Source organism: Rhipicephalus microplus, chromosome 1 (genome assembly GCF_043290135.1).
Source record: "Rhipicephalus microplus isolate Deutch F79 chromosome 1, USDA_Rmic, whole genome shotgun sequence".
NCBI classification, from domain to species: Eukaryota; Metazoa; Arthropoda; class Arachnida; order Ixodida; family Ixodidae; genus Rhipicephalus; species Rhipicephalus microplus.
The window spans coordinates 148,933,099-148,959,282 of record NC_134700.1 but is presented as its reverse complement, the minus strand read 5'-3'; the positions used below and the strand labels follow the sequence as shown (position 1 = coordinate 148,959,282).

Genomic DNA, 26,184 nt, shown 5'->3' with positions numbered 1-26,184 from the left:
TACGGTCTTCTCACGGTCCATCTTGTCCACAGCGATCTGCCAATAGCCAGATGGAAGGTCAATAGTGGAAAAATACGTAGCACCGTCAAGGCAGTCTAAGGCATTGTCGATTCTAGGCAACGGGTAAACATCTTTCTTCGTAATTTTGTTGAGATGCCTATAATCTACACAAAAGCGCCATGTTCCATCCTTCTTTCTGATCAGGACGACAGGAGAAGCCCAGGGGCTACAAGAGGGCTCGATTATGTCTTTTGCAAGCATCTTTTCGACTTCCTGTTGTATGACTGTGCGCTCGGACGCGGAAACACGGTATGGACGTCGTTGAATGGGACTCGCGTCACCAGTATTGATGCGATGAGTAACAACACTCGTTCGGCTTAAAGCCGTGCTGGTGAAGTCAACGTCGACGCCCGATGAACGTGATAGAGTTGGTTCATGGTCTGAGGTACAGCAATCATCCACTCTGAAGGGTTCAACCGTATGGTCTTGTAGAGCAGTAATTTCGGCCAGGGAGATGCCTTGTGGAAGAATTTGGGCAGTGAGGGCAAAATTGACAATAGGAAGGCATGTGCGGTTTTCAACGATTGTCAAAATGGTGTGCGGAACAGCAACGCCATGCGTAAGCATCACGGCATGAATTGGGGCCACCATGTAATCGCCGTCAGGTACAGTTGGTGTAGAGAAGAGGTCGATATGTGTGACACAGTTAGGCGGAAGGCGTGCGAAATCAATGCAGCAAAGGCGACATTGGGGTGGGTTGGTCAGATCAGAAAGTAGAGGCATTTCAAGGTCAAGACAGCCGGCTGAACATTCTATAAGGGCCGAGTGAGCGGCTAGAAAATCCATGCCTAGAATTGCTTCATGAGGGCAATTTTCTATAACGGTGAAAAGAACAGCAGTGCTTCTATCAGCGATAGTCACACAGGCAGAGCACATGCGAATAATCGCGGCAGTTCCCCCGTCGGCGACTCGAACGGCTCGGTTCAAGGCGGGTGTGATAACTTTTTTTAGGCGGCGACGAAGAGCAGCAGTCATTATGGACACATGCGCGCCGGTATCGATCAACGCGCGCACAGTTACATTGTCTAAAGTAACGTTCAACAGATTCCGGGTGGTTGGTAATGTTACACAAGGATTTCTTGCAGGGGTCGTCGTCAATGCAGCTTCACCTCCAGAAGCTGCACTGCCTCCGGTCGGGGGCGCTGCGAATAGGTCGGAGAGGCAGGACGGCATTGTGGGGGTGAACGAGATTGACGGCGAGCAGAGGATAAGTGAGCGGGCATAGCGAGGTCTCGTCAGAGGTGCGGCAGAATCAGAGGATGTGGTTGGCTTAGGGGAATCAAAATCAAATGTTGAGGACGACTGGTGGACAGAAGTGGCCTGGGTAGGAGGCCCATAGTGTGCCGGCGGAGCCCAGTGATTGCGGCAGTGGCGAGCAATATGACCGGCACGTCGGCAGTTGAAGCATATGAGCTTGTCGTCCAGTGTACGCCATTCGGACAAATTGTGCTGTCGAGAGTAGTTGGAACCAAATCGAGGAGCGGAGGGACGACGATAAAAAGGCTCGGCAGAGTAGACTGGTTGAATGGGGTATAGGCCAACGTTCGATAATTCTTGGCGAACGACGGCTTGTATCAGTGAGATAGTGGTCGGTGAAAGATCAGGCGTTGGAAATGGAGTAACTACTGGTTGGGCTGCTTCGACCTCGCGACGAATGATGCGGGTGAGGTTGTCACATCAGGGAACTGGGCGGACAGCGTCATCACAAGAGGAAGTAGCAGCTGTGTTCGGCAGGCGCGTGATGCTATGGGTGACGCGGCGGGCTTTAGCCTGTTCTAGACAGCAGCATTCTGTCAGGATCGTGTCGATGCTCGTGACATTATTAAAAACCAGCAGGTTGAAGGCATCGCCAGCAATCCCTTTGAGGACGTGATTAACTTTTTCTTCTTCTGACATGCGCTGGTCGACCTTGCTACAAAGCCAAGACGTCAAGAATATATAAGACGTACGATTCAGTAGACGTCTGGGCGCGAGTGGCGAGAGTCTTCTTGGCAGCGAGCTGACGACCAGATGAATCGCCGAAAAGATCACGGATCTTCGATTTGAAAAGATCCCAGCTTGTGATTTCGGCTTCGTTGGTTTCGAACCATGTCCGCGGCGTGCCGTCGAGGTAGAACACAACATTGGCGAGCATGAGCATGGGTCCCAGCGGTGGGTAGCACTGACTCGCTCGTACCGGTACAGCCAGGAGTCAACGTCGATGGTACCGTCAGCGGGGAAAGTTCCAGGATCCCGCAGGGGTGGCAGGGTGACGTAGGTTGTCGACTCGGATCGAGAGACCGGTGGAGATGAGGCACTGGCAGTTGAAGTAGCCGGAGAGTCCCCGGTGTTGCGACCGCTGCGCGTCTCCATCGAGGTACGGGAGTCGTCCACCTCCACCAATAATGTTACCGGTAACTTATTTAACAAATTAAATACGATGCACCGTGCTCAGCGAACAAGATGGCGACAGTTCATCAACAACCAGCCACCAACGTCGTCTTTCTCTTTCTTACAGCCAGGCTGTGCCGGCTGTTGTGTATCAATATGATACATTCTGCAGACAAATATTCAAGTAATGCTCTCTCTTTCTTTCGTGAAAACCGACAAAAAGTTAGGGGTTGCGAGAGTTACGTGAAGAAAGTTTTGCGCAAAAACGTACGGGGCAAAAAGAAAAAAAAAGACTATGTGGTTGGTAATCAGGGTTCTCATGCTGCAACTCAACTAAGAGCTTTCAGAAGCACTAATCAAGACTTACCTTAACACTAATACCACAGGTTCTACACTAGGCATAGCGTTAGGGTTTCGTCACTCAACGGGAGCCTGCAAAAGGTAAGCATACAAAGTCAACCTTAGGCTGATGGTCGTCTAACACAGAATCTTTGGCAGTTACCTTCTATTGAAATAAACCTTTACCACCCATCCATCCCAGTCTTAGGCACACGAAAGGATTAGCACATCTTGTTGGGTTTCAGCTGCCCGTGCTTTCTTTGCCAGTAGCGACCATAAAATGCATCGACTCCAAAGTGCGGCCCTGTTGCCGTTGTCTAGTGTATGATCAATCACTTTCAATAAACAATTGTATCGGGCCAGTTGGTATGGATCCATCTTGCTAGGAAGCGCAGCCACTATTACACAGAACATGGGCGTGTTCTGTGTAATAGTGGCTGCGCTTCCTAGCAAGATGAATCACTTTCAACTTGAAAGCAACCGTGTAGCTTTTGTATTTCCCCATAGTGTAACCACAGCACGGACACTTGCTAACTTGCTGCACGGACGTGCTAACTTGCTGCAACACGCACTTGCGACTTTAGCTTGGCTTGGATTGGATTAGGGCTCCGTGCGATGGATGTACTGTGTGACGCTTCCTTGCTCACATGTCAAGTAGTGATACCCCCGGGAAGTTGTCACTTCTCGGCGCAATGCACTACTTGTGCACTTCTTGGGACAGTGTTACGAGTTGGCCGCAGCTTGCATTAGAGGATACAGAGTGCAGCAAAGACGACCCTGTAGTGTGCATGTCTGACATTAACGATGAAATCGATTAGGAGTTCTTCTCCACTGGCGCTGATGCACCGTTCAGAGAATTCGCCCTGTTAGACGGCAACGTCCCGGCTTGCTAGCCGCAAAGTGTCACAGAGATTGTCGTGGAGGTAGTGTGAGACACTACCGCTAGGGAGGTGGGGGACGAGGCACTGGAAGACAGCGGCAAGAACAAAAGCGTGAGCTGACCAGCGAACTTCGTAAAAGCCCTTGCTGGACTTTACAAAGCTTCTTTTGCACGAAAAACGATGAAAAAGCGGACAAGGGTGTACAATGTGTACAGAAGCTTTTCTTGTCCAAGGCGGAGAGGCAGCAGCAGAAAATTACTGTTTTTTTTAGAAATAAATGTTTTTTGCCCTTACACTTCTATTTAGACTTGTCATCCTTAATGTTTGCTAGATTCTAATCGTATATTTTTCCGGATCATACGTCTATTTTCTGCACTTCTTCCGAAAATGCATGAACGATGTTCTACTGTACCATGTGTTTGCTGATTAGTAAGTATGGAAGCTCTAGTAGACATAGTCTAAACATTTAACATTGTGGCGCTGGTCCAGGAATTTTACAATGACATCACCACTGGCATTTTCTTTTTGCACGTTTTCTCCATTACTAGATGTCATCTCGCAGCAAGCTTGAAAATTTTGAAATTGTGTAAATGTAATTTACCAATGATTGAAAACTCACTGTTGTCTTTAGTGTTCCTTCAAGTAAAGAAAACCTTACGTTAAACTCAGCATTGAAGAAACTCTGTTTCCTCTTCAAGAGGGTTAAGCGATGCTTCTTAGTCTCTTCGTAGAAAGAAACCAGTTACGGAAATTTTATCTTTCGTGTTTAAGTAAAACAATCTTAGCTTGCACTACTTCTCAGTTGGTGCTCTTATTATTTAGGTTAGCCTCCTGCCCAACTAAACAGGTTTCTGTCAAATGTTTATGATTAGGTATTTTAGTTGTGCTCCAGTTGAAGCATTTGCATTGAGCAAGCTATGTAATGCACAGGACACAAAAACAATGTTCTACTGAAGCTCGTTATAAAGAAATAGCATGTAACGTAACATGTAGCTGTTTCGTGCTCTGTAGACATGATTGCCCCCAAACAATTAGCATGATTCATTTGTTTGCTTGTAATGTCTAAACCGATGGGAACTCCTTTAATAGGGGACAGTACTGCACAAAAGACATATGTGTTGCTCACATTCACAGGAGTATATGTGTTCGGGTACATTTCGCACAATTTGCTGAAGGTGATTTTCCCTGTCTTCTTTTATCTTCTTTCAGATGCAGCGTCATGAGCGCTTCTCCAAGGAGTACCACAACCGCGTGCGTACGCTGGTACAGTGTCTGATACCGCACATCATGCAAAAGCACAGAGACCAGCGCAACGAGACGAGGCTGGCCAATCAGGGGCTGGCGCATTTTCTTAAGGTGTGCAATCCCCTCTCGATTGTTCGATATCCTTTATATTCATGCCATAATTATGCCATGATAGTTAAAAAAAAAATCCTACGCTTGTGGAGAACTGCGTATGTGTCAAAAGAGAAGAAAGTTACATGTGCAGTTAAATTCTCTACCATATAAAACAAACTCTGGCTGTCTTGACAGTTTGTTCAATTTTTTTTATTTTATTGGACAGAGCTGATTATTGCTAAAAGCTGACATGTACATGTTTGAGTCGGAATAGCATGGAAACATGGAGTGAGCTAAGAAAATGAACCTTGAACGCATTAATGTTTGGAAGCTAGTTTGTGTTGAATCCTGCTATTTTTAAAGAAAATATGTAAGACTGAAGCAGATTAATAGCACGCGGACTTGAGTATGACGGCTCATTTTTGCCTCCCTTTTCTCTGTTCTACGTTTGCGTTATGCATTAGAAAATAGACAGCGCAGTGCTGTCCTATTTTCTTTATTCTGTCTAGCGTTTTCAAACTGTTTTGGCTGTCGCTAAACTCAGTTTGTCATGTTCATATGGTGGAATCATGCAGTTTGGGTTTTTTGGGTTTTTTGTTTGTTTTACATCTTTGTTTGTGTTTGTGAACTGTCACAGTAAAATCGGACTGTTCCTTTACTTTGCATACTAAGCCTCGTCTGATAATTACTATGCAGATTTTTTTTCTATTTCTTGGTGTGCTGGGTCACTATTATAGACAAAGAGTGAAGGCTTTGATAGAAACAAACTTTTTTTTTCTTTCTTGAATTCCAGAAATGCTTTTCTCTGATGGATCGTGGCTTCGTGTTCAAGCTGATTAACTTGTACTTGGAGAAGTTCAAATCCGGAGATGAAATGGTATGTTGCCGACATGTTTCAGGCTGTGAAGCTTCCTGTGTGATTATTTTATTTCAAGTTTATATGTTATTTCTTTTATATATTTGTTTATATTCGTCTTTCAGGAACTTCATTGCTACAAGTTTGACTTTCTGGAAATCATCTGCTCGCATGAGCATTTCATTGCACTTAATCTACCTTCCTTGAAAGGTGCTTACAGCCGAGGACACTCAAAGAATTCTAAAGGTATTGACAAGTGTTACCTTCTTTTCTTTTATTTTAATCTTTTACATACGTATGTATTTATCTTTGTTTATATTTTGTGTTGCTGCACTGATGTCAGTGTTGTGTATATGTTTTCTTCTCTCTCTCTTCTTGCTTAGCAGTGTGAATTTTTGTGTTTTAACCACTAAGAGTACCTCGTGTTTTTCTTTCACATTGTGTTCATTCTTGCTGATGTCTTCTCTGTTGTCTTGCTGCATTGTTATGCTGTTAGGAATGGGAGGCAAAATTATTGCGCAAATAAACGAGTGTACACATTTAGCATTTACGGATATGTTTTTATTTATAATGAAAGATTGAGGAATTGGGCTTTGTGGAAGACGAGAATTTGACGAAAAACTACAACACTTTATTGTGTGTCTACTGTTGGCAATCTATGCGGGATTAATTATACCATGCAAAAAATACACATTCATTTTAAACAAGTCCTTAATGAACGAGATTCACTTCTATGTGCTAGCAAAAATATGACTATGGATGTATGTAATCTTTAGACTGAATTTTACGGAAACAAAAGCTATCTTGAGTTTTTATGTCTATTGATGTCGCAGCCACAACATTGAAGACAAGTCTCTATAGCTCATTAGTGATTCAGGGCCTTCTAATTTTTATTATACGTAGTTTTATGTTAGGGTTAAGGTATCTGATTTGCAGAGATAAGCATTGTGTAAAGTTACTGGCGGCTATTGTACCACCGCTGATTGCTGCATAGGAGTCTCTTTTTTTTTTTTCTTTTTCATGCACATCTTAGGCAATATGTCCGGCTCAGGGATGTGCTTGTTGTTTTGCACATGCACATTTTAATTTTCTAATACTCTTATCACTGCAGTTTGTTTGCACACTGCTTGCACATATTTAAGCACAAGGACAAGGTGTTCTTGCTTCTTTTTTTCTTGCTCGCTGGCAGCACAGGCACCACAAATGCAGTAAACTCTATAAAAAAATCTCAAGCTTATATATGTAGTTATGTATGTGCTCTGTTGGCTCACCAAATGTTCTTGCATTCAGGTAGGATTGACATAGAAGATCCAGTTATATATGCCTCTGATGGCGCTTTGGCATGGGCATTGTGTTAGGCATTATCAGATGGTTTCATTGGTGCCTTTACTTTAGTGCTAGCTGGCGAAATAGGAGAGCAGGAGTACATAGTGATCACGATGAGACGGGGTGACTTAAGCTCTACCTTTTTGTCAAGCTATCGCTAGGATTATGCTCCATGTCCTCCAGGCAAGCAATTTTTTTTTCATGTGCACTGCTAATCTGCGCAGCATTGCTGTAGGCAAAAAATATTACCTATTTCTTCTATTGTGCATTGTTCCTGTAGGATGAATACAGTCAAACCTAGATACTATATCATATAAGAGTCGTAGCATGCCCGTGGAAATCTGCAAAATTAAAGCCCTTCAAAGTAATATTTTTTGGGGTCCATGTGATTGGGCTGTGGATGTTATGACCACCATGTTGTTAGCCAAGTTTCCCACCTAATACAACTTTATGAAGACTTCTGAAGTTGACCTGCATGTGCATTTAAGTGCCATCTCATGATAGGAAACAAAAAGTGTACACTTACAATAAGAAATACATGTTTCGTGCTTGCACCTACTTTCATGTTCATGATAGACTAGCATAACCTTTTTTCAATTTTCTGGTGAGCCAGCATAGTACGATAGTAGAAAAGTCGCTATAGACACACTGAGTCAAAACCTTTCTGCAGTGCAGTTCAGCACAGCCTGTCGAGCGACTTGAAAAAAATAAGTATAAAATAAAAGTGCATATAGCAAATAACTACACATATTGCAGCACTCCTAATGCAATGGATTAGGTTAGGTTGGAGGCTTTCTTAAATGGGTTCTTGGGGCCACTTCAAGTAATGTTTGCCCATATCATATTACGGAGCTTTTTCAAGAGTACCAGCAGCTTAAAAACCGTTGGATAGCAACTTCTGTGATTGTAACATACCCAACCCTGTTGTCTCATTCTGCACTATGTTTGCATCTGCTGTGGAGCAGACGAAAGCGAGGAGGTTGCAACGGGCGGTAAGTTGCCCACTCTTGGCTGGCTTGTTTTAAACGGAGAGTGTTCTTAAAGGGAAACAGTTTTTTTTTTTATTTTTCAAAAAGATCAGACATCCTGCACCTCCCCGATCACCCCGCCACGGCTCTTTCCTCTCTGAGTTCTTTGGTGTGTTCCTTCCTTACCCTGCTTGAAGGCCTTCGCTTGTGTGAGCGGCTCCCTCTGGTGCTGGCGTTTCTCGCATCTGCTGCGAGGTGCACGTGCGAGACCGTTGGTCCACTGCGTGCTGTGTGGTGTGTGTGTGTGTTCACTAGACTTCAGGGCCAGTGGAGAGTGCTGGTTGGGTGGTTACTTGGAGGAAAAGAAAAAGGCAACACAGCTAGTGGGTGGGTGAGGGGGCATTTTCATTGTATGTGCCGGGGAAGCTGTGAAAGGCGGGCTAGTTTGGTACATATTTCAAAAGTTGAAAAAAAAAAAAAAAAACAGCGCTAACACTGCATGAAGAAAGATGACATGAAAATGGGCACTGGCTGCCACTTAAATGCTTTTTTCATGAAACTAAGTATACTTATATATATATTTAAGTAAATGAAATCTTGAAAAATTATTTGGTGAAGATTTCAATCATGTGTGTGTTGTCAGATACTGGATTTCTTTGTCACTTTTGACAAAAGAAATCTGCTGATGTCATGCATGAGATCGAAATTTCAACCCAATTTTTTTCATGCTTTAGTGTACTTATACTATATACTTGGTTTCTTCAATAAAACTTTCAGTAGGTGTTTAGTGCCTGACCCCACTTTCCTTTGTCCGCTGTTAGCGCTGTTACCGTTTGAGTCGTGTGGGAGACATGGGCAGTTGGTGAGAGTGAATGGCATAAAAGGTAGGAGGGTGGACTACATTTTGTCCTGTTCACTACCCTATGCTTTAAAAAGGAAAAGGGTAAAACTAAAGAGAGAGGGGAAAGAAACCCTCAAGTTGACTTATTGACAAGCATGGTTTAGCATAGGGCACAATTGCATGGAAAAGGGTAGAATGAAAGAAAGAGAGGGAAAGAAACCCTCAGGTCGGCTGATTGACAGGTATGGTTTAGCATAGGGTACAGTTCATTATCCTATGCTTTTAAAGGAAAAGGGTAGAATAAAAGAGGAAGAGGGAAAGAAACCCTCAAGTCGGCTGATTGACAAGTATGGTTTAGCATAGGGTGCAGTAAGTAGGCTGTTTAAATGGACTAGAAGCCGGCACACTTACTTGCCTGTATGTGTAAGAAGGTCAAGTGGCTATGACATTGGTGTGATTCTGGAGGATGCTACAACTGCTTTGATGGCTATATGGGCCTTGAAAAGCCAAGTTGAATTACTTGTCTGGGGTTTTATAAAAAGAGAAAAAGCTGTCTATAAAATGTCATTAAGAATATGTTTATAAGATGAGAGAAAAGACACATTGGCAGGTTGTTAATCAGAAATCAGGTTGTTAATCAGCGTAAATTACACTGCAAAGCACGTCCACAACGGTGAATATGGTGACTATGGTACATTTTGCTCCAAGTAACCATAGCAGCAGACTTTTGTGTTCAGTGCAACTGTAGTTTATTAGCCGTGCTGTCTGCTGAGCTGCTGAGATAGAAGTGTGCTGCTGGTGCTATCGCTGCTGCTTAGTTTTCAGTGGTGTGTAATAGACGTGTCGAAGTGGGACTGATGCCCCTGTTTGCTTGTGTAGTCTGTGTCCTTTGTCATTTATTGTATGCTTATATTCTTATTTTTTTGTTAGCAGTATATAGTCACGTGTCATTCTTCTTTTTCTTTTTTTGACTTGTTTGACAGACAGAAATGGCAGTGTTTTTAACGATTGCTGAAAAATTTTCATCGAGAGGAAGTGGAACATTTTTAGCTCATACTGAAGCATTTAAAAAACTTTATTTTTTTTTCTTTGAACTGGCTCTTTGCTTTCCTAAAATAAGTACAGGCTACAATGTAGTAGTTAACAAATACAAAGCAATAGTTTTATAAAAGCTGCTTTTTTAAGGGTGTAGCTTCAGCTACTTCAATTGTACCCACATTTCAAACCCACAGTGAAAACCCTGCACATTGATAAATTGATAGCATTTCATCAAACACAGCATAGCACATCAAGAAATTTTCTCAAAAATTGATTTCTGTCCTGCTGAGAATACGCAATTGGTGATGATCACTGAAATCATGAAGAGGTCAAATGCCAGTAAATTCTTTGCTTTGCTTCTCATGGCTTGTTTATATATCTCTACTTCATGTGAATGTGGCTGATTGCCAACCGTAGCTTTATTCTGAGCAGCATGCTTTTGCAGTCTATTCAGTTGTGGCTTTCACTGGAGGCATGCTTCAGAGTAGAGCCTGCCCCTTGTGTTCATAAGCTTAGCTGTAGCAAGCCACATTTGACTTTCTAGCTTTCTAGCTGCTTTTTATGTGGTAGCATTGAGGCTTTAAGTTTTCGAGCTACATATTGCGTCTTCACATTCCCGAAGCAGTATTTTTATCTGTTTTATGTTGCCTGATACTATTCTATTTATTCTAAGCCTGGCAGTATGGAAAAATGCTTTTTTTTTGTAATGATGTACTGTATTACAGTTTGTCTATATATTCAATATAGGTGGTCATGAATGAATGTTGTAAGAATGAATGTGCTAATTAGTAAAAGCTAATGCTAGGTGTCATTAAGGCTACAGTATCACTTGGGGGTTGTCATAAGTAACTGCTTACGCCTCACAGTTTCGGATTTCTTGGTGTTGGTTTTACGCCCACAAGTGAACACTTCTGGTGATGGGATTGGCTTTGTGTTTTTAACTTTTCAACTTTGGCAATAGAGATGCTTGCTCATTGGTTTTCATTAGGGTGTTTTTGTTTACTGCTTCTTGACTGGCTACTGACATCTATCACGTACTGGTCATCATGACTCATTATCATCTTAATTGTCATGCAATTTTGTTTTGTATTTTTGTAATTACATGTTTTGTATTTTTGTAATTACATGAGTGGAGTAGACACATCAGAACTGCTGCTCGTACTTTGTGTTTGCCAAGTGTGATTGATAAAAATTCTCAAATTGTGTGACAGCGTGTACTGTGCAAAAACTTATCAGATCTTTTTATTATTAGAAATCTACATCAGTAATGGTTTCAGTGTTTGAAGATACCACTTTCCTAATCGATTATTTGTTCGTTTCAATAAATGCAGCTCACTTTCATGATTTTAACCTACAGAAACTTGTGGCTCATTTGTCATGCTCCTGCTTACCTGTTAACCTTACACTATCATCATTTGGCCCATTATTTACTTATCTCTTCGGTGTTAAAAACTTTGGAGTATGGAGAATGTCCTACATGACAGCCTGACAGCTGTTTCTACCGTAATTACTCACATAATTTGTGCCCTGGCATTATTTACACACCCCTAACATGTGGTCAACTTTACGAAAAAAAATATTTACTCACATATTTTGCGCTCCCCGACCTGCTCGAGCCAGCTTGCCAGCACGTGAACAAAAGCTTTGGACCTTCAGATTCTTTGGACAGGCGCGCCACGCGCACGCCTTGCCGATCGGGCGAGCGCAGTAAAACAAGCTGCGAGTGTGCCCCGCCGAGCTGGCTTCGTGCATTTGGCTCGCCTGATTGGTGGGGCGAGTTCAAATGCGTTCGCCAAATCCCCGTGTAGTTTGCGCGCCCCCTTTTTGGAGCCCCAAAATCGAGAACAAAAGTGTGCAAATTATGCAAGTAAGTATGGTAGTAACGAAGCCTAACCAACATTATATGTGAAGTCTGTGCGTGCACAAGTACTGCTAGTCATAAAGTTCATTCATATGGATTACCCTAAAGCTTGTCTTCTTGCTGCCACATTCCAATATATGTAAAAAAAAACGTATTTATTGGTCAAGTGTCAAATAAGATATAGCAGTTGTGCAAAAGAATTTGTGCTGGGTTTTTCACTGCACTTGCTTCAAACGTCTCATGAAGATCTTTGCTGCAGAGCTGTATTGCTGTATTGCAGAAAGATATGGCTTTATTAAGCGAGTGATTGCATGTTGACAGACTTAACAGTGAAATGAGCCATTCATAACTGCATCGAGAAAACATCATAAGCATACTGATGTGTCTACTCCTTTAAAGCATATTAGAATCCTAATTATTTGCCTACAAAAAATTTTTGTAATGCAATATGTATTGACGTGCCAGCTTCGGCTGGTCGGTACATGCTTGCAAAATACAAACAGCGCAATCGACTGGACAAACGGGCAGAGACAGTGCTTCGTTTTTCTCAGTCTTATTCATTTTTTCCTTTGTGCTATTATTGTGTTTTTCAAGCAGTACATGTATGCTTGCATTACTGTTTATTAGAAGAGTGCTTTTCAAAGGAGAAAAGAAACTTATTATAAAAGCATTATTAGAAGAGGGCTTTTCAAAGGAGAAAAGAAACTCATTATAAAAGCAGAAGTTGTATTTGGATAAATACCACAGCAAATGGACCAGTTATGTACTGCCCAAGCTTGCCATGACAATGATGAGGGATAAATAGATGCAGAATCACTCTGCCAATAGTTGTTGCTTGTTTCAGAGGGCATTGAAAGAAGTACTAAATTTGTTTAGGTTGATTAGGTACACTTACATAAGTGCCGTCTCCTCACTTTCATGGCAACAGGATGAATACTAGAAAGTAAATTGAACTTCATAAAGTTCTTTTGCTTTAATGTTGTGGTGATAGATATAGTAATGTTGTTTTTATTTGGGCCGTTTAGCTGAATAATTTGCTTGAACATTGCCTAGTTTAGTCTGTGAATCTTTCAAAACACAGCATAGGCAAATTGCAGGCATAAACTGTGCCTTGAAAATTCATCTTAGTAACTTTCAGAAGTCGTCTTTACTTTTCTTTCACTCTTGCTTTCTTCTTGGTCTGCTGAGCCTTTTTTCACAACTGAGTGTGGCCTTCTCAGTACTTCAGAAGAGCAGTTTATCATAACGCAGCTCGAACGGCGTTATTTTTTTTTTTACAATGTCTCTTTCAACACACAAGTAAAAGGCTGTGTTGTTCCTTCAATTATCAAAACCATTCATCTTACATTACTCTGTATACAGTTCATGTGTTTCTAAGAATGCATAGTCTAAAAGAGCCAGAAATATAATTGAGTTTGTCATGCTCTCAATAAATTTGTTGGCCTTGTTGAGCAAAGTAGGAGCATATTCAGATGCAGACTCACAGTTGTCTGTGCGAAGCGCAAAATGAACCCACTGCAAGTGGTAGTTGAAGAGCTTGGCCTATCTTAACTAAAAAGAATACAAGGGAGACGTGTCAAAATGTACTTGAAGGGCGCTGGAGGTGCAGGCTTGCGATGTTTTACTGTAATAACGATCGGTAAATTTCTTTAATGTAAAAAAAAAGTACTTTCGATCTCATCTTGTACGACGTTCCGCTTGTATTGTACTGTACCATGACTAGTTCTGTTCTCATTGTATTCTCTGTCACCCTGTGCTTTCTCCTCACGGCGACTCGGCAGACTACGAGATGGAGTATCGGCTGTCGGAAGAGTTCTGTCGCAGCCACTTTTTGGTGGGTGCCCTTCTGCTGGAGCTGCGGGCAGCACTCAGCGAGGTTCAGAAGGTTCGGCAGAGAGCCATCAGTGTCGTGTGCAACCTGCTCGCCAAGCACGCATTTGACGACCGTTACCAGGGGAAGGTACGCGTGTTTACACACTGACTTGGTTAGCATGTAGTATCTCAGTAAATTTCAAATGCTTTTTAGGCATAGGGCTTCTCATTGAAATTACTCAAAAGAAGGACAACCACTGTACTGTTTAGATGCTAGTGATCCTGCAGCCTATGCAGAGGTATCTATGGAAGCAGAGTATGAGCATCAGCAAGATTTAGAACTTCGTTTACTTCATGACTTAGCTGCGTTGGCCACCTGTGAAGTGCATGTCCGTTTCCAAAATGTCCAGCTTTCTTATTTTTTGTCCCATCATTACTTTACCCTGCTCTTATTACGAATTGAGCATTGTGAGGATCATTGCCAAGACATGTCCCAGCTCTTGTGTAGTCACGTGCTTTTGCTGCTACATTATATGACAGGCTCATGCTCATCGTTGAGGCCGATTGTAAGAAATCACTAGCTGAGCATGGGGATAAAAGTAGTCTATAAGAAGCAGGTATTCAGGTGTTACGGTGTTCATAGTGCGAGACTTGTCAGTCTATCATCTTCCTCCTTTCTCGCTGCGCAGGCCCAGCAAGCTCGGCTCGCGTCTCTCTACTTGCCCCTCATTTCTGTGCTTCTGGCCAACATCAACCGTTTCAGCAGCAGCACCGAACAGCAGCAGCAGCAGCAGCAGACACCGTCTGCTGCCGCTGGTGCAACAAACACAGTGGCATCCAGCACCTCTCCGTCACGCAAGATGAGTAAGGCTGACAGTCTCAACCATGCGGCTTCACTCGCCGAGGAACCGGGAACTCCGCAGAGCGTGGTGTCTTATCGCAATAGCGTAGCTGTTGACGGGCCGGCTTCTTTACCAGGCTCTGGACGCCACAACCGAGATTCCAACTACTTGTCTATCATTGCTGGCCAAGGTGGGTGAAAGTCTGCTTCCATTCTTATTGTAATTGCATTGAACGCAAGTCTTCTCCCCTCTCCGAATCCCTGAAAAGAAGCTAGAGGTGCAGCAAGAGGTCCAGTAATTACCAGCATGACTGACACCAACCTCAGATGTCTTGAATAAGACTTGTTGGGCGAGTTGGTTAACGTCAATCGAGTACATAGTAGTGCGAACTTGGGAAACAGAAAGGTCGGGTCAAGAAGAGAGGCATGGGTTGCATTACTGATATGTCTGTTTCACTTTACCAAAATGAGCTTCAGCTTCCTGACACGCGAATGTGATCAGTGTTTACCGATTTTGATGCACGCATGTGCAGAGAGTTGAAATCTGGGGGCCTGTTCTTTCGAATAAACAGTTGAAGTTTAGTGCCCGACCTTTCTGTTCCACCCTACTTAATTTTCTCTGATCTGTGTTTTCCAAGTTTGTGCTACTATGTACCCCATTGATTTTCACATGCCATGACTAAAATCTTCGGGACATTATTTCTCAGGAAGTTTTTGGGCGGAACAACTCACTTCAGTTTGTGGAGCCATTTGCCCGATGTATCACAGTATTTTAGCCAATAATGAATAAATGCCATAACAAAAGCACCAAGCCAAAGAATTTGGCAAGACGTCACTACTAACTTACTTTGGTGTGAAAGTAAGATTACTGTCTAAACAAAGCCTCATTTTTCGATCAGTGAGCTTCGCTTACCGACACCAAGCACTTTGCCTCTGCTCGCTAATACAGCATACTCCGTTCATTGGAACATCAGTATCGACTCGAGGAATATATAACTATCATGTGCCCTTTTTATTTCGAAACTAACATCACTGAAAGGTGGCCCGTGGGTGAGGCAGATCGGACTAAATATTCCGCTGAATGGATAGGCTGAATTTTCGTGATACACTTTTTATGCCATTTTGCTACATTTGATTTAATGCTTTTACTTCACACTGCTTCATGTATATTAATAGCTACAAAAAGAAAAGCATACCTTTCCTCGTAGTCTTGGTTGTGGTCGAGTTTGCGGCACTTCAAGTGCTAAGAAAACATATTTGTGTGACTGCAAGCATGTTGGTTGCAAGTGTCATCATTTGTCTCTGACGTCTTGTCTTGTAAGGACATGTTGCAAGCTCGGTATTCGTGTGGAATGAAATTTTTGGTGATATTATTGTGATTTCATAACGTTACTGAAACATTGCAATTGGTATGATTTGATCTCAATGTAAATTTACTTAATAGAGCGATTCATGTGTTTGGTATCTGGACATATATATATTTTTTTTCTGCAGCAGTTTTAAAAGTCCAGTGCCTTTAGTCACATGTCCTCCAAATAATTGATAAGAATATTGCCCAAGTCATGCCCTATATAATGACGTCTTGCTGGTGCACTTAACAATATTACCTTCCGTAAATATGAAATTTCAGGGCTGTCATAATAACAACTTATTTCTAGTGCACCTTTTACAGATGTATTCACTAGTGTTAGACACACTGTAGACCAGGTGTATTAACACACTGCCCTACTTGCCTGAATTTAACAGTTGAATTATTTCTTCACAACTAAGATCTTACCATAGCAACTCATGGTATATTCCGAATATAATGTATGTCAAGAGAAATATTGGAAATCCACACAAAGTAATCATCATGTCTAGTCATTGACTGACTGAATTGACTACCTTAAGGCATTACCAGCCATGAAGTTTCACTTGGGAAAGTGATTTTAAAATAACAGTAGAGGCAAGTGCGCCTAAATTAAATATGGAAAGTATTGCAAAGTAGTGCGCTACATTGGTAGAATAACTTGAGATGCAAGTTCAAGGCAGCATGCCTCACTGCATGCCGATTATTTACTATTCGTACACTTCGCTGCATTACGTTGACATGAATGATTTCATTCAAGCCTGGCGACGCATATCTATTGTGAATGAGTTCAATCGAGACACTTGTTGAAAAATGTTTCCATATATTTTAGCACATGCCTCGGTTATTTTTTTTTTATGCTCACAAAACGAGTTTCCTTCAGATTGAATGCCTTCTTTGACAGCATCTGCTGAAATAAATTTAATTTTGTCCGCATCAGTATTTCTCACAGCGCAAGAGTCATCGGAAAATAATTATGTGAAGCACGCTTGCTGGGGCGCGGCATTGAATATTTTGAAAGTCGAGTTGATTATTTTCGATATGAAGAGGAACAGTACAGCACTTTGTTTTAGCTAGAGGTTTGTGAGGTGGATTCACAAAGTGTTGCTTGAAATAGACAGTAATACCTCAGCTCCACATACTCATGTTCAATCAATCAATCAGTTTATTATCATGTCATAAAAGGATGTTACAGGGAGTAACATCCTGTATTCCTGTATTTCTGTTACTGTATTCCTATTTTAAAACTAAAACATTGCTTGGTGGCTGCTCCACTCAGCTATGTATAAAACCAGACTCTTCAAGCAATTTGTTTTATCACAGATGGCCTTCTAAGACGAATGGTAAAAAAGGCTTTTATTTTGTACAAAGCATTCTTTCAATAGCTCTTTGTCTGTTGATTTTTGCACACTTTGTCATACTCCCATAGGTTGATGTTGCCTGTACAGCTGTCATCTTTGGGCTGTTGTCCTCGTTACTGTGTGTGTGTTTGTGTGTATGCAGGCATCGAGTCGTATGTTGTGTGTTTGTGTACTATCTGATGCAAGACTATCTATAGTATTTTCAATGCCCTTGATAGTTAAGACATTATCTATCAACTGTATTATTAATAGATTACCATTGATTTTGATAGTGAAAGTGGACTATAGAGAGGGTGCAGAATATGTAAAAATTATGTAAAATCGCTAGAAGCATTAAGTGTGTGCACAACATAATCTCGTTAACGCTTCCGTGTTTTTAACTGCGTTACAAGTGTTACTGGCAGTCAGCTGAATCAGAACTCGTGGTGCTCATCTCACTACGCAAGGGTCAATCAATCAATAAACTATGTTTATTTTAATGTTATGAATACCATTTTCATTTGTGGGCTGTTGTAATACTTTTTACATTTTGTATTGCACTCTAGATATGAGACACTGCAATACCCACAGTGGCACTAATGATAGCAATCACATACACTCCTTGACATTATTCTCAGTTAAAGAAAATATATTGACGCCATTGATGGTCATTCTATAGATAGTTTTGCATCACTACTGCCCGTGTACGTGTGAATTGTATTACTGTTGTTTTGGTAGGTTTTCTGATTCTCGAGGAACACACAGCGAGTCCATGTTTGTCTTCTCTTTCTTCCTGACTTGCGCCGCGCTTTTTAGCCTCCCCACCGCTTCCTCTAATGAAGAGGACAGCTTGGCTAAAATGGCGCCTCTCGCATTCCTCAAGTAGTAAGTAGCGACCGGTGCCACTGCCAAGGCCAGCAGCTGTAGGCGGTTCGCTTTCTTCGTAGTGTGCACTTTGAGCTTTTGTGTTTACGTAGCGGCTTCTTCTGTTTCTTCTGTTCATGCGCCTTTGTAGTTGACACATTGCTGCCTCTGTTGGCTTGGCTTTTTATGTTTGTACGTTTAGCAAAAGAATGTATAATTTGTTGTCCTAAAATGAACCTAATTCATCACATTCAGGCGTCCTACTTATACGGATCCCTGGAGATTGACATATTATGCTATTTTCGATCCTCTGGAGTTCAGCTTCAGTTGTGTGTGCTGCCTTTACACATCAAGTACATTGTACAAACTAAAGTATCTGTGAGCTCAAACGTCTTTGTTCACACAAACATGCAGCTGCAGTAATTTGGGTTCAACGTTGATCGTTAAAAATATATCAAGGGCATTAATTACTGTAGATATGGCCTTGCGTCCAATATGTTCATCCTCGCAATGCTCAGAACACCTGCTAGGTAAATGTTCGTTTAAGTTGAACGTTAGACCCAATATATTTCATTAGATGACTGGAACTCATGTCGAAGAAAACACGTAAAAAATAACATGTCCTCATTGCGTTGTTACAGGTATAGAAATACCCGTGTCTATATGTTCTTGTGAATCTTAACGCAACTCTTGTAGTGTGCTCATGTATGCCACTCATATTTCCGTTCAGATGATTAGTAAAAAGACACTAAATAGTGCATGGTTGTAGTGCATCGATTGATACTAAAATTGCATGCATTACTTATTCTTTGAAAACTCCAGATTTCCATCCATTAAATTCTATTCATTAAACAAGGGCTCTATTTTTCAAGTTTTACTTCTTGTCATTCAATTCTCTGCATGTCTCCAAATGTAGCTACACAATTAGCACAAATGGTGTTTCACAGTTGTATATCTAGGACGAAAAAAAGGAGAATTTTGAGGGTTCTTTTTTTTTGTTAAGTGCAGCATTAATTAGAACTAACAGACAAGGAAGCCAAGGAAAGTATAGAGGATGGCATTTGTAGAAATCATGATGTATATGTAAAGAAAGTGGTTGCAAAGATGACTTACCGGCGGCAGAAACTGAGCCTGGCTACAAGCAGCGCTGAATAACACTCCCACCTTTAAATGTACCCATGTACCCCTTAAAGGGGCTCAGAAACACTTTTTCAAGTAACCATGGAATGGATTCACTAAAAAAGCTTATTGCCTCGCGTATTCAACGCCACAAAATTATGAGAATCTGTCCAGTACGAGCAGAGTTACAAAAATTTGTTGCACGCTGCAATCGCATTCTCTCTTCTCTCGTCCCGATTAAAGTGCTGGAGGCTAAGCAGGGAGGGATGGCAAGGGCATAGAAAATACGTCATGCGGGCCTCGTGACCTTGAGCACTCTTTTTTTTTTACCTTGGAGCACTTTTTTTTTCGAATTGGTTTTTTTTTTGTGTGTGATCGTGCGCGCACATGTAGACAAGTCGCGGCCTCCCACGGCGGTCCCTGTGACAACCGAGCGCGCCATGTTTAAATCAGCCAATGGCTGGTAGATGGCTTTCTACGTGTGATTTTTGAGCGTCTTCGGTCATTTCTAGACAAAAGAGAAAGCAATTTTTAGCTGACTTTGATCATTTATTGCGAATTCCAGGCCGTGTGCTGTGCTATAATATTAGACTCGCGTCCTTTCGGGAGCCTCTTCTACTGATCGGCAGCGTTTTCTGAATATGCTGAAAAGTGTTGCAGGGCCCCTTTAATGTGGACGAGAAATGACCACCCGAGTAGCTCAGTTGGTGGAGCATTGAACGTGTTATTCGAAGATCGCAGGTTTGGTTCCTGCCAGCAGCAAGTTATCTTTTCGTCCACTTTTATTTCTTCACATTTATGTTATGGTAACTACAAATAGCATCTCCTATACCTTCCCTGGCTTTCTTGTCTGTTAGTTCCAACTAAAGGGGTACTGACACAAAATTTTGCGATCGAGATAGCCTGTGGGGTCGAGTCCCATAAACATTTGTAGATCATCTGCACAGTATCAGCAGCGAATATAACTTGAAAGGTATTTTAAATTAGTTTTGAAGTTTGCGTTAGCGCTGGACTCCATCGTATCATTGACACCCTCGAAGGAGATCCTTTGGGGATGCCCAACTTCCCTCACATCACCATGCTGCAGTCAATGAAACAAGTATTATGATGTCATAGACGCCGTCTTTCTTTTGCCATGTTAGTTCTTGCAGCCTATACTTCTCGGTGGCTGGTCGGGAGTGTGTGGCCATCGCGCACGCTTTGAAAGTTTTGTGTTTGGCGACACTGCAGTCCTATTTCTTATTCGAAATGAATTCTTCATGCAGACCGTGCAGAAGTGTGTCGCAGTTGCTGACGTGCTCAAGAGCTGCGCACACTAGGTGGCAATAGTTGCACCCAGCGGCTTCTAGTTTTTGGAGCTACTCTCAAACCAAAATTTAAACTGGTCGATAATGAGGGGCCTGTAATTAATTATTTGTTGCACACTGCAGCAAACAAAGTGTTGTGTTATGACTAACAAGCCCCCAGCAACACATTGCAAAAGAAAAACTCAAGGCCAAAGTTTTTGCGTCAGAACCCCATTAGTAATTATGACATTATCCTACTGACGGACTTTGTCTGTTTCGTAAGTAAATGTCTCATTTTTTGTGGGCTTACGGCTCATAGTTATAATCACCCTGAGTTTGGAAATCTGGATTAGTCAATGCAGTGTATGTTGCATGCTGGTGCTCCATATAGCTAAAGTAGCTGATAGTATTGCACTTTTGCAGTTTTTCTGTTTTTCATGTATGTACTTTTTACCTAGCTGGGAGTTGTGTTTTGAAGACGGCAAGTACAACCTCAGCCATTTGAAATGTCAGTACGTAATGAAGCGCAAATAAGTGTTGATGTTAAAGTTCTATGCTATTTATGTAAATTCTCAAATTTCATCATGGAAGAGGTTCTGAATGTGCAGACCACTATTCAGGGTACAGCAACAATGATTGGAGACCTTTATTTTCAAGTCAGGCACTCTTCATATGGTACAGTAAATTTCAGGGGTGCTTTTATTTAGTCAATTTGACAGTGATCAGTTTTCTTATGTGCTATAACATTGCGAAAAAATTATAGCAAATGCATGTATGTTCTATTCTTTTCACTTCTGTTTATCAAGTTTCTTGCCCATTGTTATGAAGAAGGCCAATGCGGCAAAAATGTTATAATGCTATTTATCTTTTCAATCTTCACAGTTGGCATCTTGCATTCAGTTGTCCTTAAATACAATTCAATGAAATTTTATCTCTGACAGCCTTAAAAAAGAGAGGGAAACCTATATAACCATTTAATTTTTGTCATGTTCAGCTGTATGCGAATGGTTATGAATGCCTTAGCGCTGGAACATTGTTGATTGATTCATATGTCGGGTTTGGGTTTAACATCCCAAAACCACCACATGATTATAAGACGCGTCGTAGTGGAGGGCTCCGGAAATTTCGACCGCCTTGGGGTTTTTGAACGTGCATCCAAATCTGAGCACACGGGCCTTACACCATTTTCGCCTCTATCGAAATTGCGGCTTCCACAGTTGTGGACACTGCAATGCACCAAATGTAAAAAGAAGAAGATCGTCAGCTTTCCGTTTTATTTTATTTCTGCTGCAAACAACCTAAGGCTTTACTTCTGCATATTTCAGGTGAAATAAGTAATTAACATTGTTATACTTTTTAACTGCTATCTCGGCAGCACAGAACAATTTAAAGTGGTGTGTCTTTTGGGCATACAAGTTTTCATGCTGAAGCTCCAAATGCTCTAATATTATTCTAGAATGTGTCAGCTGCCATTGGCAAACTGTTCAGTTTGGTGAAAAATTCTTGGAGAAATTTTCTCTTAGAGCCATTGTATCACTGCCCTACAGAGTACGCACGTAGCTTTTCACATACTACAGGCTCATACATAGTGAGGTGTTGCTTCATTTGTGAGGGCTCTGATTTTTGGCATGTCTGCCGATTAATCCATTATTTTAGGCTCATTCCGGCGTTGTGCGTTTCAGTTCTGGTGTGTGAAATGACTGCTCATTTCTGACATATTCATAAGCATCGGGTTATACTAGCAATGCATTACGAGCATGGATTCTCATCATTCAGCAGTTGTGATGGACACACCAACGATGCAGTGTTTAGAGGACAAATGCTTAAACAGCATACATAATAGCATAGCTCGAAAAGGGAAGTCTTCAAGTTATTTTGCAGAATGCCTTCACGTTTGGTCACACCAAGTAATTCGTGATTTTCATATCACAAGACCTATCATGATAATACTATGAGAACTACCCCACTAATGATTGTTTGCTGTGTGGCAATGAGCGGAAGGCTGCTAAATAAATTATTTGCTAGCCTTGGGCTTCTGTGCTTCTTAATTTATGGGTTGATTTAACAAAAAAAAAAAAGATTGGTGCATTGCACAGTTCATGCGACTCGCTTGTGACTCTAAACCGATAAGCAGCAGTTGCACATGCCTGAATTACTGAAGGAATATCTTAATAGTGCTGCTTTAGCTGCGGACAAGTAAATGTTAACCGCACATTTCTTAATGCAGTGAAGAGTATAAAACAGCTGTAGAACTGGCACATACATTAGCAATGCTTGACTTCCAATAATCAGTGAGCATTGAGAATGTCGTACAAGTGGGCAGCTTACTTGTGAACTGCCAAACGGCTTCCAAGATGGCAGACCCGCAGATCATAAATGCTGTTTTTTTGCTTTTAGCATTGGTACCCACTTCAACAGTACACTGACAATAATAAAGTAGTGAAGCGTGCCAAGCCTTGCGACATTGGAGTGTGTGTAATTTGTTAGGCAATGAAAGCTTATTGCAAAGCCAAACTAGGCTATGGTAGCAGGGAGAGATGACTTAAAAAGCTTTCATCTGTGTTTCAGTTGTTTTCAGCGATAAAGTGTCTACTTATCGAAGTGCAAGGTGCTTATTACATTGCTAGAACACGTTGGCGGGCTATTTGGTTTTCATCCATGAATTGTGAGTAAGCGCAGACGAGGACGTTGAAAGAACTGACATTGACAGAGCGCTACTTTCAACTGATCTTTTATTTTCGTACGAACTGATAAATATACACCGAAAGAGTGGAAATACAGTCGACTCCCGGTAATTTGAAGTCGCTTAATTGGAAGTTTCGGTTAATTAGAAATGAGCAAGTGGTCCCATCAGTTTTGCATGCAATCGTATAGAAAAAAATGCTCGATAATTCGAAGTTAAAAACCCATAATATTGGTTAATCAGAAGTTTTTTCAATCGACAGTCTCGTCGCAACCGTAATTTTACAGTAAAATGGGGAACTTTTCATATGCCAAAACATCTGCCGGACCGCGCTGGTGTCTTCGCCATCACTATTGTCCGCAGCGCCACAGATCTTGAAGCGGCAATCTTTTTAACGCTGGCGAATCGCATCGGCGGCACCGACTGACTCTTTAGTTGACTTTTGTCGAGACTCGAGTGTGTCACCGCGTCACCCGCGCGCTGGGTTGATTCCACACGTGTTTCCGCGCTTCTGATTTTGAGTGTTGTGGTGGTGACGTACGTTTGATAATGGCAACTCGTGGCCCTTACCGAACGCTAGACCTAGCGACGAAAGTCGAAGTCTTGAAGAAAGTTGACCAGGGAGGCATCGCCAAACAAGACATTGCAAGAAAGTACGGCATTAAGCCTAACACGCTGTCTACTTTCATAAAGAATAAGCGCTCAATATTGGATGCGTTTGAAAGTGAAAAATTCAAGACATCGCGGAAGCGGATGCGCACCGGCGCCTACCCCGAGTTGGAGAAAGCACTGCTGATTTGGATCAGAGAGGCACGAAACAACAAACTTCCTCTCAGTGGTGAAGTCGTCACGGCAAAAGTGTCATCGCTTGCTGAAATGTTGGGCATCAACGACTTCGCTGCTTCGGATGGGTGGCTTACGCGTTTCAAACATCGCCACGACTTGATTTTTAAAAGCGTGTGTGGGGAGAAGGCGTCAGTCGATGAGGAAACGTGCCTGACATGGAAAGCGGGCAAGCTTCGCGAGTACCTCGAAGAATACCAGCCGGCAGACATTTTTAATGCAGACGAGACTGCGCTTTTTTATCGGCTGCTACCGGACAAGACCCTGACATTTAAAGACGACGACTGTTCTGGAGGCAAAAGAAGCAAAGAGAGAGTGTCAGTGCTAGTCGCGGCGAACATGACTGGCACAGAACGGTGTCGCCTGCTTGTGATCGGGAAGGCTGCCAAGCCTAGGTGCTTTAAAGGCCTGAAGACGCTTCCTTTGGATTATGCCTCGAACAGAAAGGCGTGGATGACATCCGATATATTTAAGGACTGGATCACCAAACTCGACCGCAAGTTCGCGCAATCAAGCCGTAAGGTGTTGTTCCTTGTGGACCAATGTAGTGCCCACATGAACGTACCTGCCTTGAGTGCCATCTGTCTTGTGTACCTGCCTGCAAACACGACGTCCGTGTTGCAGCCCATGGACCAGGGCATAATAAAAAATGTGAAGGTATTGTATAGGCAGCATCTCATCGAGCGCATGCTTTTGTGCATGGACAACTCGTCGCAATACGAGGTGAGTTTGCTTAGTGCCAACAACATGCTAGCGCGAGCTTGGACCCGCGTGAAAGAAGAAACCATCGCCAATTGTTTCCGGGCCTGTGGTTTCATGGAAAACTCGGGGGATGCTTCTCCTTGTGCGCCAGTGGAAGTGCAAACAAATGAGCTCGACGACGGTAGCTTTCGCGCCGCTCTCGGTGACGTCCGTTTTGACGAGTATGTCGCTGTGGACAGCAACGTCGAAACATGCGGTCCACTAACGGACAGCGAAATCGTGCAGATGGTTCGGCCCCATGACTGCATTCCTGAAAATGACGATGATGACGACGACATCGGAAATGAGCCACCACCGAGGGCTGCCGATGTAGCTGCGGGTCTTGCTCTTGCGCAGCGGTTTTTGTTGGAGAACTCAACGCCGAAGAAGCACTTCGACACGTGTATTCCTTACAAAACTTGCTAGCCGCAGCCAGATTTGGCAAGCAGAAGAAGATGACAGACTATTTTTCCTCAAAACTGTCGCGCTTTTAAACTAATAAAAGTGCCGTTTTTAGTGCTTTTTGCTTAATTCGAAGTTCGTTTAATTCGAAGTTTTTTGCGGTTCCCGTGAACTTCGTATTAACGGGAGTCGACTGTAGCATAAACAAAAAGCATGTTTTGTTGATTAACATCATTGAACCGAGCTCATGTGCAATGCATTATCACAACATAGCAAAAAGTTTCATGTCCCTGCGTCAAGTCAAGGTAATGAAGCTGTTTTTGAGAAAGCGATTCTTAAGGTTAGCTCGTAATTTCATACGTCTTTATAATCTTCCTTGTCATCTTGCAAGAATGTAACAGTGTATGTGCTTGTCTTGTTATTCGTAGAGCACATTTTTGTAAACTGCACTCGCAACATTGTTTATGCTATTCTGCTTTCCTATACGAGAACTGATGTTGGTCAGACCGGCCAATGTACTAATCAGAGATTGAAAGAACATCATTATAATGTCACGAAAGCAATATCATGTCATTTGGGCATTTATCGCCGATATTGTGGATGCAAGCCCTTATTCAAAAACACTGCAATAATATTTAAGGCACCTGGCAGGATGACAAGGAGGAGTATTAAATTGCGAGATTATCAGACATGTGCGTTAGCCAACCTTCAGTAAGGCTTTCTCAAAAAGAGCTTCATTACCTTACTCTGATGCAGTGACATGAAACTTTTTGCTATGTTGTCATAACGCATTGTACATGTGCTTGGTTCGTCAATGTGAATTTACAAAATGTTCTTTTTGTTTATGTTATTTCTGCTTGTTCGGTATATATTTATTGGTTCGTGCAAAAATAAAAGATCGGTTGAAAGTGGCGCTTTGCCCGGGTCAGTTCTTTCTACATACTTGTATATTCGCGCTTACTCACAATTCATTCATGCTTATTACAGTTTTTCCAACTTTCTCATAACATTTGTATTGCTTCGTTGC

The 26,184-nt window shown here is 42.1% G+C and overlaps 1 protein-coding gene across 7 annotated transcripts in view; it reads left to right on the top strand.

Annotated features, from left to right (window-relative positions):
* Ziz (dedicator of cytokinesis protein Ziz) overlaps positions 1–26,184 on the top strand; it is a 244,578-nt gene that overhangs the window by 166,973 nt on the left and 51,421 nt on the right. For 6 of the 7 annotated variants that reach the window (XM_037429548.2, XM_075887464.1, XM_037429549.2 and 3 more), the window contains 6 exons: positions 4,860–5,006; positions 5,782–5,865; positions 5,970–6,090; positions 8,136–8,162; positions 13,660–13,838; positions 14,380–14,722. In XM_037429548.2, the coding sequence (XP_037285445.2) occupies positions 4,860–5,006; positions 5,782–5,865; positions 5,970–6,090; positions 8,136–8,162; positions 13,660–13,838; positions 14,380–14,722 (901 nt within the window). The remainder of the gene's footprint in view (positions 1–4,859; positions 5,007–5,781; positions 5,866–5,969; positions 6,091–8,135; positions 8,163–13,659; positions 13,839–14,379; positions 14,723–26,184) is intronic. The other variant, XM_075887462.1, reaches the window with a different exon arrangement.